This window comes from Lissotriton vulgaris, chromosome 12 (genome assembly GCF_964263255.1).
Source record: "Lissotriton vulgaris chromosome 12, aLisVul1.2, whole genome shotgun sequence".
Lineage (NCBI taxonomy): Eukaryota > Metazoa > Chordata > Amphibia > Caudata > Salamandridae > Lissotriton > Lissotriton vulgaris.
In genome coordinates, this window is record NC_141700.1 from 275,260,353 (window position 1) to 275,277,140 (window position 16,788).

At 41.9% G+C, this 16,788-nt stretch overlaps 1 protein-coding gene across 2 annotated transcripts in view; it reads right to left on the minus strand.

Annotated features, from left to right (window-relative positions):
• The window catches only part of NR1I3 (nuclear receptor subfamily 1 group I member 3), an 832,555-nt gene that overhangs the window by 298,650 nt on the left and 517,117 nt on the right, over window positions 1-16,788 (minus strand). For both annotated transcript variants that reach the window (XM_086945035.1, XM_086945036.1), the window contains exons 6-7: window positions 16,385-16,530; window positions 1,418-1,534 (exon numbers count right to left, since the gene is read on the minus strand). In XM_086945035.1, coding sequence (XP_086801161.1) covers window positions 1,418-1,534; window positions 16,385-16,530 — 263 coding nt within the window. The remainder of the gene's footprint in view (window positions 1-1,417; window positions 1,535-16,384; window positions 16,531-16,788) is intronic.

Here is a 16,788-nt window from a genome sequence, read left to right on the forward strand (position 1 = left end):
GGGCAGACCCTACACCCCATTCCCTATAGCCACACATACCTATTACAGTGCGTTGTTTTGAAATGGATCAATTCGACTTTAGAGTCAAGTTGTGAAGGAGATAATCTGGAACGAGGGATGAAAGGACTTACATTGTTAATGACCTATTAGGAAGTGTGATGTGTTGCAGTTCTAAAAAGGATTCAGGGCTGAGCAGGAGAAGGGAGCAAAGCACACTGTTCCTGGGTTGAATAACACATTGTAATGGAAATTCAAAGTCAATCTCCCAAATGTTTTCTCCCCGCTTTTTGTAGGTTAGGGCCTCACTTACCAAAACAAAACATGTGACCAAAGGCCAGTGTAGGTTGTGGTCAGCTGTAACATGTGAGGTAAGACAGCACTCGTTAACACACTTCAACTGCCGGTATGTACTGGGACAGGAGAGAAAATGTCCCACAAACAAATAGTTGTTGGCAGTAAAATATCCAGTCCACAAGTTACTGCAGCAGTCTGTGGCTGCTGTTGATTCTGTCTTTGATGTGCCTGTTTCTCCCTTCCATCTTCCCCTAAAGCTAGCCACCAGTGGAACCAGCAATGATACAAACTCACAATCAGTAACAAACCCTCCAGTTCAATGTACACTGCATGTCCCAGCACTTCACCCTTTTGTGAGAAAGTCATATATCTCCATATTCGCCGGACAATACACCACCTTTCCAAATTGTCATATTTTGCAATCCCATGTCACCTTCCACATCAACAAGGTAATTATTTTCAAAGGCCTAATTTCACAATGCCATCTTTGTCTAGCAAGTCTATCATCCAGAAATGTAGTACAAATGTGTTACAAATCAGGATGGGTCATAAACTTGAATCTCTTCATCCATTTTGTTTCGGGATACAGGTTTTTGAAAGCCTGCCACACTTACACGGGGATATCATTACAAGTTCTCTGGTAAAATAGAACATTATATTATTAGACAAACATCACAGCATATGAGAGAAGGGCAAAGAAGCAGCATGCACTATATAAATGGATGGATTGCTTTATGGTCCACAGGCCTGATACCGCATTCCTAAAGCATCATTCTTTGAGCTCCCTATAAAATATATATATTGAATCTATAATTTTAATGACAGTCCTCCTACTCCCATACCAATAAAGTAGAAATGTTCAGATACAAGTCTTACATGAAATTCCAGCTCAAATTGCTCATTTACTAAATACAGCCAACAAAAATATCCACCATCAGACTACTATAGTTAGGATCCGTCAAAGCAGAGATATAGAGGAACAATGTTGTGAAGGATATATTTCCTGTTGTCCCCCAAAGAAATTTCAAATATTCATTTTCCTGCAACCCGCCATTATCACAATATTTTACTCACTGTGGCTGCCACTGGTTGACATCCCCTTACCAACAACTGCATAACTCACCAGGTGCAAAAAGGGCAATGGCCTCCATCAATACATATTCAGCCTCATGCAGCTTCAGCTTCTTCAGGTTCACGTTAAACTTGATTGCAAGATCCAAGTACATCTGTTGAATCCCAACTAGGATGTCAAGAGATTCAGAAAAGAAAAGAAAAGGGTTAAGTTACTATATTTTAAAATAAATGCAGCTGACCACTGTTAGAAAGCTTTCATTTGGAAGATAGATCTATACACATGATCTCTTTCATTCATCTACTTTTGAAAGGATTCTGTTGCTGTAATGGGGCATGTAACATTCGTTCTAGCTGGAAAAATAGCTCATTGAGTTATGTGCTTCCAACTGAGACCTGCCGCAAGTCACAGGTCCGATTAACAGCAGTCCCGAATTAGACTTTTTGCATCATCCAGATCAACGTAAGTATCATATTTAATTGAGAGTTCCGCTTTTGGACAAACAGAATTATATCAAATTTTTTGTAAAATATAGATCACTTTATATATGTTTGTATATTGTGGCGTAATATTGTAATTGTATTTATATAGTACTTACTACCCCTGACGAGGTGTTGAAATGCTTTTCGGCGAGTAGCTCGCTACTCCGAAACCCAAAGGATTAGTTGTGGATTAGTATAGGGAAATATTAGTTGTTAATTTGAGCAGTGGACATGTGAGCTGGTTAGTTTGATTGAATAGGATTAAGGAGGGATAGAGGAGGGATGAGTCTAGAAAGCGTTATTAGGGAGATCATAGTAGCAAAATGAGGTTTGGGATGAGTTAAAGGAGCTATACAGGAGGGAAGAGTCTAAGAAGTGTTATTTTAGAGATCATAGCAATACAATGAGGTTTGGAATAAGTCAAGGAGGGGTTATATAGAGATCATAGTAGTAGAATGAGGTTTAGGGTGAGTCAATGAGGACTAGAGTTGGAAGAGTCAAGAAAGGATCTTCGGGAGATCATAGTAGTAGAATGAGGTATGGGGCAAGTCAGAGGGTGGAGATAGAGGATATATTGAGAAACGTATAGGATGAGACAGAGTAGTGCATTGGAGGAAGTTTAAGATTTTTTATCTTTCTTTCTACAGTAGGAATAAAATAATAAATATACAGATACAAGGGTACAAATGTATGAGGAAAATAATAGAGATGTAAAATTGTAGTGCATGAAGTTCAATAGGTGCACACTTAGAATGCACGCTTAGAAGGATGGAAATTCAATCTTTCAGGTGTTGCTGTACATAAAAGCTAGCTTATTAGTGCATTTTTATGTATTTTTTATAATTATATTATGTTCATGTTTTCCTCAATATTTGGATAGTGAAGCACTTATAGATATAATTGTTATGGTCATGTTTACATATTGTGATAAGTAAATAAAATAAACAGAGGCCCAAAACCATATAATCAAATAAAGTTTATGAAGACTATGCATCGACCTATACACATCTTAAGCATAAAATAATATATATATATATATATATATATATATATATATATAATATATATATATATATAATATACATATATATATAAATTCGCATTATGCTCGCATGAATTACTACTGTTACTCAAAATCAAAGGGCGTGTCGCCTCAACTGACCTCAAAAGAGAGGGTCCGTGACAATTCCACCCCTCATTTAAAACAAGGATGAAGAGCCGCGTGTGGATACTGTTATATTGTATTGTCTGGCCACCATTGAACTTGTTTCGGCTGTACACAGCCTTGCTCACCGATGAGTTAGCAATGCTGTGTACAGCCGAAACGCGTTTGATGGTGGCTAGACAATAAAATATGAAAGTATCCACAAGCGTCGTTGTCATCCTTGTTTTAAGGGATAGGTAGAATATATATATATATTCACTGAAAAAACTTAGGTTTCAGGGATGTTACAGTTCGAAATTAGCATTTATAAACCTTAGAAATTCACGGAAATAACATGTTTCAGGGACGTTATAGTTAGTTGGACAATTCACTCGTACAAAACCAGAGAAAATCGGCTGTTAGAGTTAGGCTAACTATAACTTGCGCCCCCGCAATGCACTGCTGATGACTACACATATTACACCACTCACTACATGGTCAGTGACATCACTGATGGCATCACAGATGACATCTCAATTGACACCACTGATGACATCACTGATTACATCATTCAGGTGAAAATCTGATGCACCTTTTCACAGACTAATATAACGTTTAGTACATCCACTCTAAAATACAGGCTGCTATTCTCGAAAGCATAGACACACCAATACCAGTTACTACATACCCAATCACTGATTCATAGCTCTACACACACATCTACACCCTCATCCATACAGTCACTCCTAAATGCAGTCACACATCAATACAGCTACTATCATATGTACTCATACACCCATATAGATACTCACACGCCACCACTTAACAACAGAGTTATTCACACAGCTAGTCAGTAGTGCAAAGAATCAATGACACTCCCATTTACTCCCCTACATGGTTATACACACACCACCTCACTTATTCACACAGATACTAACACATACTTACTCTCTTTTGCAATCACTGACACAAGCACACACTCATCTAAACATCTACTCTCACAATTACTCACTCTCACATATAATCACTATTTATACTCTAACACTCACATATACTACCTTTCACATATGTAGTTGCTCACACATGTACCACTGAACACTCTTGACCCCATACACCCAGTGAATTACCCACTCACACATTCATACAGGGAGTCACACATACACCACCCACCCACACTGACCCTGAGACACCCATTTACATACTCCGCCAACGCATCAAAAAGCCATATATAGATACTTATATAGCTAATCACCAACCCAAGGAGACACTTACACACCAACTGACAGACTGATAGAGACATTCATACAGATTAGCCAGTCACCAATGTATTAGTAAGACACTTTTAATCACTCACTTATACGGTCAGTCATGCACCTATTAAATCATTAATTCAGACACCCATATACCCACTCATTCTTCAATATACCGTGGCATATACATGTATAAAACAGATTTTAAACTCTTTGGAAACAGTCAGTCACTGGATAATGTCATCAGTGATGTCATTTGAGATGTCATCAGTGATGTCACTGACCATGTCATCAGTGATGTAATATGTGACGTCATCAGCAGTGCTTTGCAGGGGCGCGAGTTATAGTTAGCTCAACTAACTATAACGGCCGAAATTCTCTGGTTTTGTACGAGTGAAATGTCCAACTAACTATAATGTCCCTGAAACCTATGTTTTTTTCAGTGAAAAAAAATATATATGTATATATATATGTATATATATATATAGATATATATCCAACAAAAGCTGCTCATCAAGTGAAGTGCCACACACGACGTTCCTTTCACCATACTTTATTCAGGAGGCTGCAGCAAATCCAGCACATTTCATACAGCATCGTAATTTAAAACCCATTTTGCCAAACGCGTTTCTGGAGTCTGTCTCCGTTGATCACTGGCAGGCATGTGGAAAGCAGGACCAGCTGCATTTCGTTTTTCGCGACACTTAAGTTCATAGTTCCGCCCTCCTCGGGGGCGTATGCACAAATTGCATGGTGGTACATGAAGTTCCAGGTAAGTAGAAGCTTTAGTAGCAGCAGCCGTCCCCCACTTTCCTACAATGGATTGCAATAACTTGAGTTACGCGTCTGGCAGGAAAAGGACTTTGTTCGCGGCTCGCGCCCTTGCGTTGGCATTAATTCCTACCTGTAAGTGCATTCCCATCTAGGGGCAACTCTTATATATATATATATCGATTCCGTCTGGCCCAGATGCGGAGGCTCTCGGGCGCTCTAAGGCGGTGCACGCGAGGCGCAGCAGGACCCGCTGCGATCAAATTATTCAGTTTTTCCGAGGGAAGGTTTTTCCTCGTGCACTCCCGTGTGTCAAGATCAAGAAACCACACCGGGTTTAAAGTTGATTAGCAATTTTCTTTCTTTATTTTCAGCATCCAGCAAAACCTAACGCGTTTCGGTCTCTACGGAGACCTTGCTCACCTATATATATATATTCACTGAAAAAACCATAGGTTTCACACATGTTATAGTTAGCTGGACATTTCACTCATAAAGAACCATTGAAATTCCCCCGTTATAGTTAGTTCAGCTAACTATAACTTGTGGGCCCGCAATCCACTGCTGATGACGTCACATATTACATCACTCATGACATGGTCAGTGACATCACTCATGACATCACTGATGACATCTCAAATTACATCACTGATGACATCACTGATGACATAATCCAGTGAATGTGTGTCTTTCTGAAAAATACATATTTTTTATATATGTATATCTAAAGGTCGATGGAAGGGTAAATAGATGTCTAAATGGATGTTTTTTTGGTAAAACTGATTGTATAACTGCCTTATTAAGTGCATCTTAGTGAATACATGTATTAGCGAGTAATGTTTAAATATTTAAATATCTGTATCAGTGTCTCACTTTGTGTATAAGTGGCTGCATTGGTTGGTGAGTAGCTACATGAGTGTGTATATGGGTTATTAGTTGGTTTTTTGAGTATCAGTATGAGTGTCTGTATGGTTCGGTGGGGTATATTACTTAGCGCATAGATGCATGAATGAGTGAATCACTGCTTGTACGTGTTTTGAAGACAGCATATGTACAGGACTGTATGGGTGGATGAGTGTGTGTATGGGTGTGTTAGTGAGTTAATGGCTGTCTCAATAGTGTCTTTATGAGTAAGTACATATGTTTTGTACTAATATATGTGAGTATTGATGTATATAAGTGAGTATATACGAGAGTGAGAGATTGGAAGAGTTCCTGTATAAATAAGTATGTGTTTCTATAAGTGATTGTTTAAGAGAGTATGTATGTGTACATTTCTGTACAAGTAAGTGTAGTGGTGTGTGTATAGCTGTATATGTAAGCAAATGGATGTTTCATACTTTATTTGCATGTGTGAGTATGTGTGTGAGTAACTCTATGTATTAGTGTAGGTGTGTAACAGGACCTATAGGTGTATGAGTACATATGATGAGTGAGTACATGTGTGAGTGACTATAAAGAACTGTTGGTGAATGGGTGGATGTGTATGTAGATTTTGGAATTACTGAATAGGTTGTTCTAACTGGCATTGGTATCTCCATTGTTTTGAAAATTTTAGATTCTATTTTTCAATGTGTGTATCAAAGGTTATATTAGGGTGAGAGGAGGTCTGCCACTCTTTCACAAGGATTATGTCATCAGTGATGTCCTCAGTGATGTCATTTGAGATGTCATCAGTGATGTCATGAGTGATGTCACTGACCATGTCATGAGTGATGTAATATGTGACGTCATCAGTAGTGGATGCGGGCGCGTGAGTTATAGTTAGCTGAACTAACTATAACGGGGGCATTTCAATGGTTCTGATGAGTGAAATGTCCAGCTAACTATAACATGTGTGAAACCTATAGTTTTTTCAGTGAATTTCTAAGGTTTTTTAAATGCTAATTCCTAACTATAACGTGGCTGAAACCTATGATTTTTTTCAGTGAATTTCTAAGGCTTTTTAAATGCTAATTCCTAACTATAACGTGGCTGAAACCTATGGTTTTTTCAGTGAATTTCAAAGGTTTTGTAAATGATAATTTTTAAATGTATTAATTGTTATATTTTTTATACTGATTTACTACATTGTTTTAAACTATTTATTTTTAGATATTTTATTTTTTAAATTACATTACATATTTTTAATATAAATTGAAAAAAAATATTTAAATATTGAAATTGTAATATTTGTTTTTTTTATTTTATATATTTTTTTATTTATTTTATTTATTTAATTTATAAAGCGCACTATCACCAAAAAGGCATCTTGGCGCTAACGGCTCAAATTAAGAAAAAGGAAAAAGAGTCCTCCAGTACCGACAACCAGCTAAGTTTTAGGAAAAAGCCAGGTTTTAATTCTCCTTCTAAAGACAAGGAGATCACTAACTTGTCTTAGCTCCAATGGGAGCTGATTCCAAAGTTTGGCAGCAGCAATCCCAAAGGATCGACCAACTGCCCTAACTCTCCTGAATCTGGGAATCTTTACAAGTCTTGCTGAGGAAGAGCGAAGGCTTCTCACAGGGAGCATACCACTCAAACTTTCTTTGCATAGACACAGGCACCAACCTATACAAAGCTTTAAACACTATGTAGAGAGACTTTAACTGGATTCTCTGTTTCAGTGGAAGCCAATGCAATTATGCCATGGCCGACGAGGAAGCGGATCTTTCTAACCACCCCAGGGCCAACTTGGCAGCAGTTGACTGAATCCTCTGCAACCTGTTAAGCAAGAATTTAGGAGACTCAAGAAACAAAGCATTGCAATAATCAAGTCTACTAAGAATAGTACTGCGCACAATCAATGCATGTGCATGAGATGGTAGCAGAGGAAGAATCTTCCGCAGTGACCTAATAATGGCCAGACAACAAGTCACAGTTTTCATGACCTGAGATTCCAAGGTGAGTTTATAGTCAAACATGACGCCCAGGTTTTATATAGCAGGCAATGATATCCTATGGAAGGAGATTCAAGTTACTGTAAGTATGGCCAACTAGCCCACCAGGTACCTCCAGTATGAGCCAGGGAGCTGTGTTGCAGAGAGGTGTTAAGAGGCCATGCCCCTTTTTACAACACTCTGCAACGCAGCTCCATGGCGCTTACTGGAGGTACCTGGTGGGCTAGTACCCATCATAATAAAACACATTGCCCATGGGACTTGGCATCTTCGGGGGCTAATTAGCAATGAAGCGGGCTTCCGTTTTTTTTCTTTTTTCACGGGATACGGGCATCCCACGCATATCCCGCGACTTAAAAAATAATAATAATAATTTTTTGGCCTTGGGGGTCCTTGTGGGACCCCCTGAGCAGGCCTAGGGGGACAGGGTGTTTCTACCCTGCCCTTTTTCTTGTTTTTCGCATTACTTTTTCTGTTTTCTTGTGCCTCGGATCTACCGAGATACAAGATGGCTGCAACGCTTCCTGGTTTGGAATGTTAACAGACAGTTGACAGCCAATTAGCATGCAGCTTGTGCTCGTAAGGGTACGGGTATAATCCTCGGACGGTACTTCGTCCATAGATATATCTAGGATTTTACTTTTAATTTTCTCAGGAACTACTGCACGGATTTACCCCATTTAACAAAAAGCGTCATCTGCGAACCAAACTCTACCTGTTTGCCAAATTTGGTGTAATTCCGTTCCCGCGTTCGGGTTGTAGCCCGTCTTAAAGGTCCCTATGGAAAATTGCATGGGGAAAACACGCTTTGGGACCCCCCTTTTTTCTCAGCCCCGCTTCATAAATCACCCCCGAACTTTCAGGGATGGACTGGAGCAGAGCAGGCCATCTTCTTGGAGAATTTCGCGAAGATTCGTCGACCGGCGCCAAAGTTATTCCAAATAGAATGTTGTGGATTTGCTTTGGAAACTAGGTCCTAACTATAACTACCTATATATATATATTGTCGCTCCAGGTTGTCCACCTCTTGAGTAGCACACGAGCAGCAGCTTAATTTATGTGTAGGTGAGGACGGGGATCCGCTTGTAGATGCCGCTCCGTAATGGATCTGCCCGACGCGTTTCGAAGCTCCATCTGCTTCTCTTCAGGGGTTTTAACGGAAGCGGTGTGCGCACCCGCTGAACTCTTCTCCAATTTCCATATGACACACCCGCCGATGTGAGGCTCCGATGAGACTGTGCATTATGAGAAGTGTGGTGCGGAAAGCACACAATCAAGTCCTGTATGGACCCCACAAGTGGGCCCGTCCTCGATTCCATGTACGGCTGCTGTTTCACTTCCGTGACCCTCAAGGGTAACGGGGTGGTGCATACTCCGCGGCTGGACTGCCGCGTGTAAATTGTCACTCCAGATTGTCCACCTCTTGAGTAGCACACGAGCAGCAGCTTAATTTATGTGTAGGTGAGGACGGGGATCCGCTTGTAGATGCCGCTCCGTAATGGATCTGCCCGACGCGTTTCGAAGCTCCATCTGCTTCTCTTCAGGGGCTTTAACGGAAGCGGTGTGTGCACCTGCTGAACTCTTCTCCAATTTCCATATGACACACCCGCCGATGTGAGGCTCCGATGAGACTGTGCATTATGAGAAGTGTGGTGCGGAAAGCACACAATCAAAGTCCTGTATGGACCCCACAAGTGGCCCGTCCTCGATTCCATGTACGGCTGCTGTTTCACTTCCGTGACCCCTAAGGGTAACGGGGTGGTGCATACTCCGCGGCTGGACTGCCGCGTGTAAATTGTCGCTCCAGGTTGTCCACCTCTTGAGTAGCACACGAGCAGCAGCTTAATTTATGTGTAGGTGAGGACGGGGATACGCTTGTAGACGCCGCTCCGTAATGGATCTGCCCGACGCGTTTCGAAGCTCCATCTGCTTCTCTTCAGGGGCTTTAACGGAAGCGGTGTGCGCACCCGCTGAACACTTCTCCAATTTGCATATGACACACCCGCCGATGGGAGGCTCCGATGAGATATATATATATATATATTGCCGAAATGCATTCGCCTGTAACCTGTAAAAATAAATGCCTCCAATCCTGTCCCCAGTTGTGGCCTTCGCTCTTTCTTGTGGAGGAGTTCTCTTGGATTTTGTCTGCGCATGTCAGAGGCGCAGTACGGAGGTCCACGCTTCATCCTGTGGCCCGGACATACTCTGGCAACGCTTCGGCATTGTTGTTCCTCCAAGGTATTGGATTGTCCGGGTCCGCCACGGTGTGCAAAGAGAGAAGAAGCGGTTGTCAGGATATTATCCTGGCATTGGAGGGCGTACATTGTGCCGTAGCCCCCGCGGAGTATTAGACTTGGACATCGCGGCTGAAGCGGTTTGGGGGCACAAGGAGACATTTCCGTTTTCACTACAAGTGAGACTGGGCACAATCTGTGCAATTTTGCTTCTCCATCCGATCCTTGGGTCTGCACTTCACTCCACCACACACCTGGATGCAAGGCCTTGTATTCTGGGATTTGCAGTTCTGGACTACGCCCGGATTGACAACAGGTGGGGTCAGCAATATCGGAGGCGGAGCTTCAGCCAATCGGCTATAGAAGGTAGCAGAGCAAACATTTGGCGTAAGATGGAGGGTTCCAAGACACTTGTGGCGCTGAGGAAGGCAATTATTTACCAAAATGCATTCGCCTGTAACCTGTGAAAATAAATGCCTCCAATACTGTTCCCAGTTGTGGCCTTCGCTCTTTCTTGTGGAGGAGTTCTCTTTGATTTTGTCTGCGCGTGTCAGAGGCGCAGTACGGAGGTCCGCGCTTCATCCTGTGGCCCGGACATACTCTGGAAACGCTTCGGCATTGTTATTCCTCAAAGGTATTGGATTGTCCGGGTCCGCCGCGGTGTGCAAAGAGAGAAGAAGCGGTTGTCAGGATATTATCCTCGCATTGGGTGGCCTGCATTGTGCCGTAGCCCCCGCGGAGTATTAGACTTGGACATCGCGGCTGAAGTGGTTTGGGGGCACAAGGAGACATTTCCGTTTTCACTACAAGTGAGACTGCACACAATCTGCGTAATTTTGCTTCTCCGTCCGACCTTTGGGTCTGCACTTCACTCCACCACTTACCTGGATGCAAGGCCTTGCATTCTGGGATTTGCAGTTCTGAACTACGCCCGGATTGACAACAGGTGGGGTCCGCAACATCGGAGGCGGAGCTTCAGCCAATCGGCTATAGAAGGTAGCAGAACAAACATTTGGCGTAGAGGGAGGGTTCCAAGACACTTGTGGCGCTGCGGAAGGCAATCAATTGCCGAAATGCATTCGCCTGTAACCTGTGAAAATAAATGCCTCCAATCCTGTCCCCAGTTGTGGCCTTCGCTCTTTCTTGTGGAGGAGTTCTCTTAAATTTTGTCTGCGCATGTCAGAGGCGCAGTACGGAGGTCCACGCTTCATCCTGTGGCCGGGACATACTCTGGAAACGCTTCGGCATTGTTGTTCCTCAAAGGTATTGGATTGTCCGGGTCCGCCGCGGTGTGCAAAGAGAGAAGAAGCGGTTGCGGTTGTCAGGATATTATCCTGGCATTTGGCGGCCTGCATTGTGCCGTAGCCCCCGCGGAGTATTAGACTTGGACATCGCGGCTGAAGTGGTTTGGGGGCACAAGGAGACATTTCCGTTTTCACTACAAGTGAGACTGCACACAATCTGCGTAATTTTGCTTCTCCGTCCGACCCTTGGGTCTGCACTTCACTCCACCACTTACCTGGATGCAAGGCCTTGCATTCTGGGATTTGCAGTTCTGAACTACGCCCGGATTGACAACAGGTGGGGTCCGCAACATCGGAGGCGGAGCTTCAGCCAATCGGCTATAGAAGGTGGCAGAACAAACATTTGGCGTAAGAGGGAGGGTTCCAAGACACTTGTGGCGCTGCGGAAGGCAATCAATTGCAGAAATGCATTCGCCTGTAACCTGTGAAAATAAATGCCTCCAATCCTGTCCCCAGTTGTGGCCTTCGCTCTTTCTTGTGGAGGAGTTCTCTTGGATTTTGTCTGCGCGTGTCAGAGGCGCAGTACGGAGGTCCACGCTTCATCCTGTGGCCGGGACATACTCTGGCAATGCTTCGGCATTGTTGTTCCTCCAAGGTATTAGATTGTCCGGGTCCGCCACGGTGTGCAAAGAGAGAAGAAGCGGTTGTCAGGATATTATCCTGGCATTGGGCGGCGTGCATTGTGCCGTAGCCCCCACGGAGTATTAGACTTGGACATCGCAGCTGAAGCGGTTTGGGGGCACAAGGAGACATTTCCGTTTTCACTACAAGTGAGACTGGGCACAATCTGCGCAATTTTGCTTCTCCGTCCGACCCTTGGGTCTGCACTTCACTCCACCACTTACCTGGATGCAAGGCCTTGCATTCTGGGATTTGCAGTTCTGGACTACCCCCGGATTGACAACAGGTGGGGTCAGCAACATCGGAGGCGGAGCTTCAGCCAATCGGCTATAGAAGGTAGCAGAACAAACATTTGGCATAAGATGGAGGGTCCCAAGACACTTGTGGCGCTGAGGAAGGCAATCAATTGCCGAAATGCATTTGCCTGTAAAATGTGAAAATAAATGCCTCCAATCCTGTCCCCAGTTGTGGCCATCGCTCTTTCTTGTGGTGGAGTTCTCTTGGATATATATATATATATATATATATATATATATATATATATATATATATATATATATATATATATATATATATATATATACATATATATATATCGCTGTGCCACTAGATTCAAGCTAGCCTGACTGTTGACACCCCAAACCAGTCCCAGGACGCTTGTTTCGTTCTAAGGGAGACCTGGCCTGGTAATTCGGGCTGGACTGTTCCCATGGGGAGCAGGGTCAAGACTGATTTGCATATGGCTGGGTCGAAACTGGGGTGGCATGGTGAGCAAAAGAACAACAGATTAAGCCCAGGCCTGTGACTGGGGTGAGTTGTTGAAAAGTTTCAGCACTCCGTTCATCATGTTGTGTTTGCAACTTTCCAAAGGTGGCATTTTTAAAATTGTGACAAAAAAAATAAAAATCAGACCTTACCATTAAAGAGAGTTTTTAGTTTACAATTCCTTGGACACCAAACATGATTTCCAGCCTGCTCCCAAGCAAAAGTAATCACATATTAATTGTAATAAGGCAATTCAATGTTATCCTATGGTTGACGTAGGCCTCACAATAGTGAAAAACGAATGTAGGAATTTTTCAGTATCAGGACATGCAAAACGTAAAAGTACATATCCAACTTTTTAAATACATTGCACCCTGCCACATGGGCTGTTTAGGGCCTAACGTAGGGGTGACTTATGTGTAGTAAAAAGGGAGTACAGGAAGATTTAGGCCTGGCAAAAGTTTTATTTTGCCAGGTCGAAAAGGCTGTTTAAAACTGCATGTGCACGCTGCAATGGCAGGCCTGAAACCTATTTAAAAAACAACTTAAGCGGGTGTCATGATTAGGGTTTCAGGCCCAATAGTAGCATTTCTACAGGTCTAACACATATGAAACATTTATATTACACAGAAATGCAGCGGAAAGCTCAAATTGAGAGTTCAGAAATGTTTTTGCACTTTGATTATGTCTTTAAAAGGAATAAGCTGCTTGGCAAACTGAGAAAGCTGATCGGTACAGAAATGGTCACGTGCACAGGGAACCAAAGCATATTTTTAGGGTTAAACATTTTTTGGATCACAAAATAAATGCATATAGATTTTGGTTAAAATAATGTAGTGACAAGGTGTCAAAAGACAAGAGCGATATGTGTTAAAATGATTGACCTATTAAAGTTTTGGAGGTGGACTAAAGCTTTAAAACAAACCTATCCTCCCAAAGAGTCTTTCCATGAGTTCCTAGACTGATTTAAGGCTCAGCTGACTAAATAAACAGATTAAACTGTCCCATGCAGAAACAGTTATTTAAAAACTAAGAAAATCATCAGTCCATCCTCACCAGTCCTGAGCAGGATTTGAAATAATACACAGATTAAAAAGAGGAATAAGAGGCCCTTTAAACTTCAACAAACGTTCACAAAAGCACTGACAGTTTATCAGTCGGCAATACTGGAATTCAAGAAAATTATCATAGTTAAAAACATTCTAAAGGTTTTTAATCAACTTAACGTAATTAATTCCCACTAGCTTCGGGCTTCACGAAATCGCAGTCCTTGTCCCCAGTACTTCTCGTGGTTTTTAGAAACAGCTGAATCATGTTATTTGGGGAGCAAATTTAATAAATGTGTAAGGAAAGTATTGTTTTGCTCTGTCTCATTAGGCTAACATGGCCAGTGTTGCATCACATAAGGTACAGGCAACCTGACATAAGGCTTTAATAATTCCTGTACATTATAGTCCATTATATACTATTTGCCAAAAACCAAATTGCATAAAACCTCATTAAAGTATTGTCAGTTTATCATACTGTTTAAGGATTGTCTGGATATGCTTTATGTCCCTACAGCTGTTATCACTAATACTTAAGGAAAAGTAGGTTTCTTTACAATTCAAGCTGGAAAGTTCTTTTGGATCTGTTGAACTAATATTTACTTCCCAACTTATTCCCCTAGATACCCAACAACCTGCTACAAAATTCAAAATTTCAAATTTAACTTGAACAAAATGAAATATTTTAAAGTTCAAAAAGTCATAAAAAAAATAATAACCACATTAACAATATGAACTACTTAAATTTCATTTTTATGGAACTCCTTGGATTCAGCGGTTCATAAAAGATGGCCAAAACATGGAGCATGAAACAAAACATATGTTTTTGGCAATGGATGTTACCAAAAACTGCTGAAATTATTCAAGGGAAGCACTGAATTATGTTCCTCCTGAAAACTAAGGAGAAGTGAGAGGGCGGTGGAAGAGGACCAAATTGTGCCAGAAGTAATGCCTGGACGAAGAGTAAAGAATGGCAATTACAGAAACAAGTGCTAAAAAAAGGGAAATAAAATGATGTTGGGGTGCACGGTGTGGGAATAAGCCTGACCAAAAAGCAACGATACATACCTAGATGTAAAAACATCATGAAATGTGAAATTATTTTCAAAAACAGATCATTCGAAGAGTTGTTTCAGTTAGTCTCTGTATATTTATACACAAACAACACACAACAACTGAAGTTCCATATGCCACTCTGGTGAAAAATACCCAGCCAACACAGAGCAGCGGTTGTCCTTTCCGTTCCTTAAATAAAGCCCCACAAAAATTAGGTGATTTGTTGCTTACTGGTTTTCCAAATCCACCATCATCACTTGTGAGCTTGAACTCTTCCTAACCAGTAAATTCTCATTTTATGGCCGAATCTAAATCTTTTTGGTGGTTCACAGAGAATGGCCCACCTGTGAAACCTCGCATTAACACCATGTAAGGCCTGACTCACCTGGTCATTTGAAAGAAATACCAGATTCCTTTCCAAATGTAACTGCACAGTGGCAATGTGAGCCGGGTTTTTTAATCCATCACTTCTCAACTATGGCACCATCATACACTGTTGTCTCTCCTGGTAACCTCCTTCACCCCAAACACACACACACACACACTTTGGACGCATAAAAATATGACACTAGGGGCATACACTCTGGAGTCTGCCTTTCTACTGCACTTCTGCTGCACCAGTTCTGGTTCTCAGTGGCTATTAGAGCCCAGCTCAACCAAGGCTTCCTCATTCACAATGGCCTCTGTGCCCCACCCAACACCAAGCTACCTTGAGGAAAGTGCCACACAATCACAGAATGCAAACCTCACCCTAAAACCCATTCCTACAAGATCTACATACTCAGGAATCTAGTGACCCTCTCCGTCACTGAACCCAGACTGCCTAACAGCCTACCTACCCCCAGAAAAGAACGCCATATACGTTCATTCTGAAAGCAGGATCATGCTGAAACGTGTTCATTGCTACTCAACTGATGCCCTAAAATCTAGGCACACTAGACACGTCGACATTGGTATCCCACCAACCCAGCCTTGAATGTAACTTTGCATGTAATTTGCATATTCTCTTGGCAACATTTTGCATAGCACACAATAGGACAATGTGTGTCTATATGACGAACAAATAATAACGAAACGCTATTTAAAAACGTTATAACAAAGAAAGGTGAACAAAAGAGGGCAAGAGTGTATCAAAATGATACGGTGTATAAAAATTTGAAAAAGCAGATGCAGTATTAGAGATCAGTTGCTGGAGGGCATTCCCCCTCTTCCCCGCCCCCTACTCAGGCCTGCTAATAGACAGACGAAAGGAAAGGAGGAAGAGTAACCTCGATACTATAGAAGCACCAGTCAGCTAGTAGAATACATGGATGAATAAATGGTGGGGTTCATTAAGTGGACACTGTATATCAAAGGTGTGACCATAACAAATATTTTTTTTAAAGTTCAACTATGGCTGACCTTGTATCACACTGGGGAAACACTGAAGACTGTTTAAAGAACTTTAAAAAAGTGTGACTCACCAATCAAGCAGTCTTCGATGCTGTAGCAGATGTCACCACAATTCCAGGACAACGCTTCTTCGTCGAAAAGGGTGTTGCACTGGATCTGGGACACTTCGAAGGCTGCTCCTTTGAGTAGAGCTATCTGATCATCCATTGACAGTTCTCTTTCCAAAAACAAGAACTTCCATTACAACACAAGACAAGAGGGCCATACCATGATTCAACTACATTAAAAGACAGGGGCACTATTAGGAAGAGTAGCATCCTTTCGTCATTGGAATACATTCATAATTCAGATTTTCACATGATGTCTTTAGTGAAAGTGCAATTAGTTTACAAGGACATTCAAGGTCATCAAGAAGCGAAATGTGAGTACCAAGTTACTACTGTTCATGAAGTAATACTACACGCTCTCAAAATAA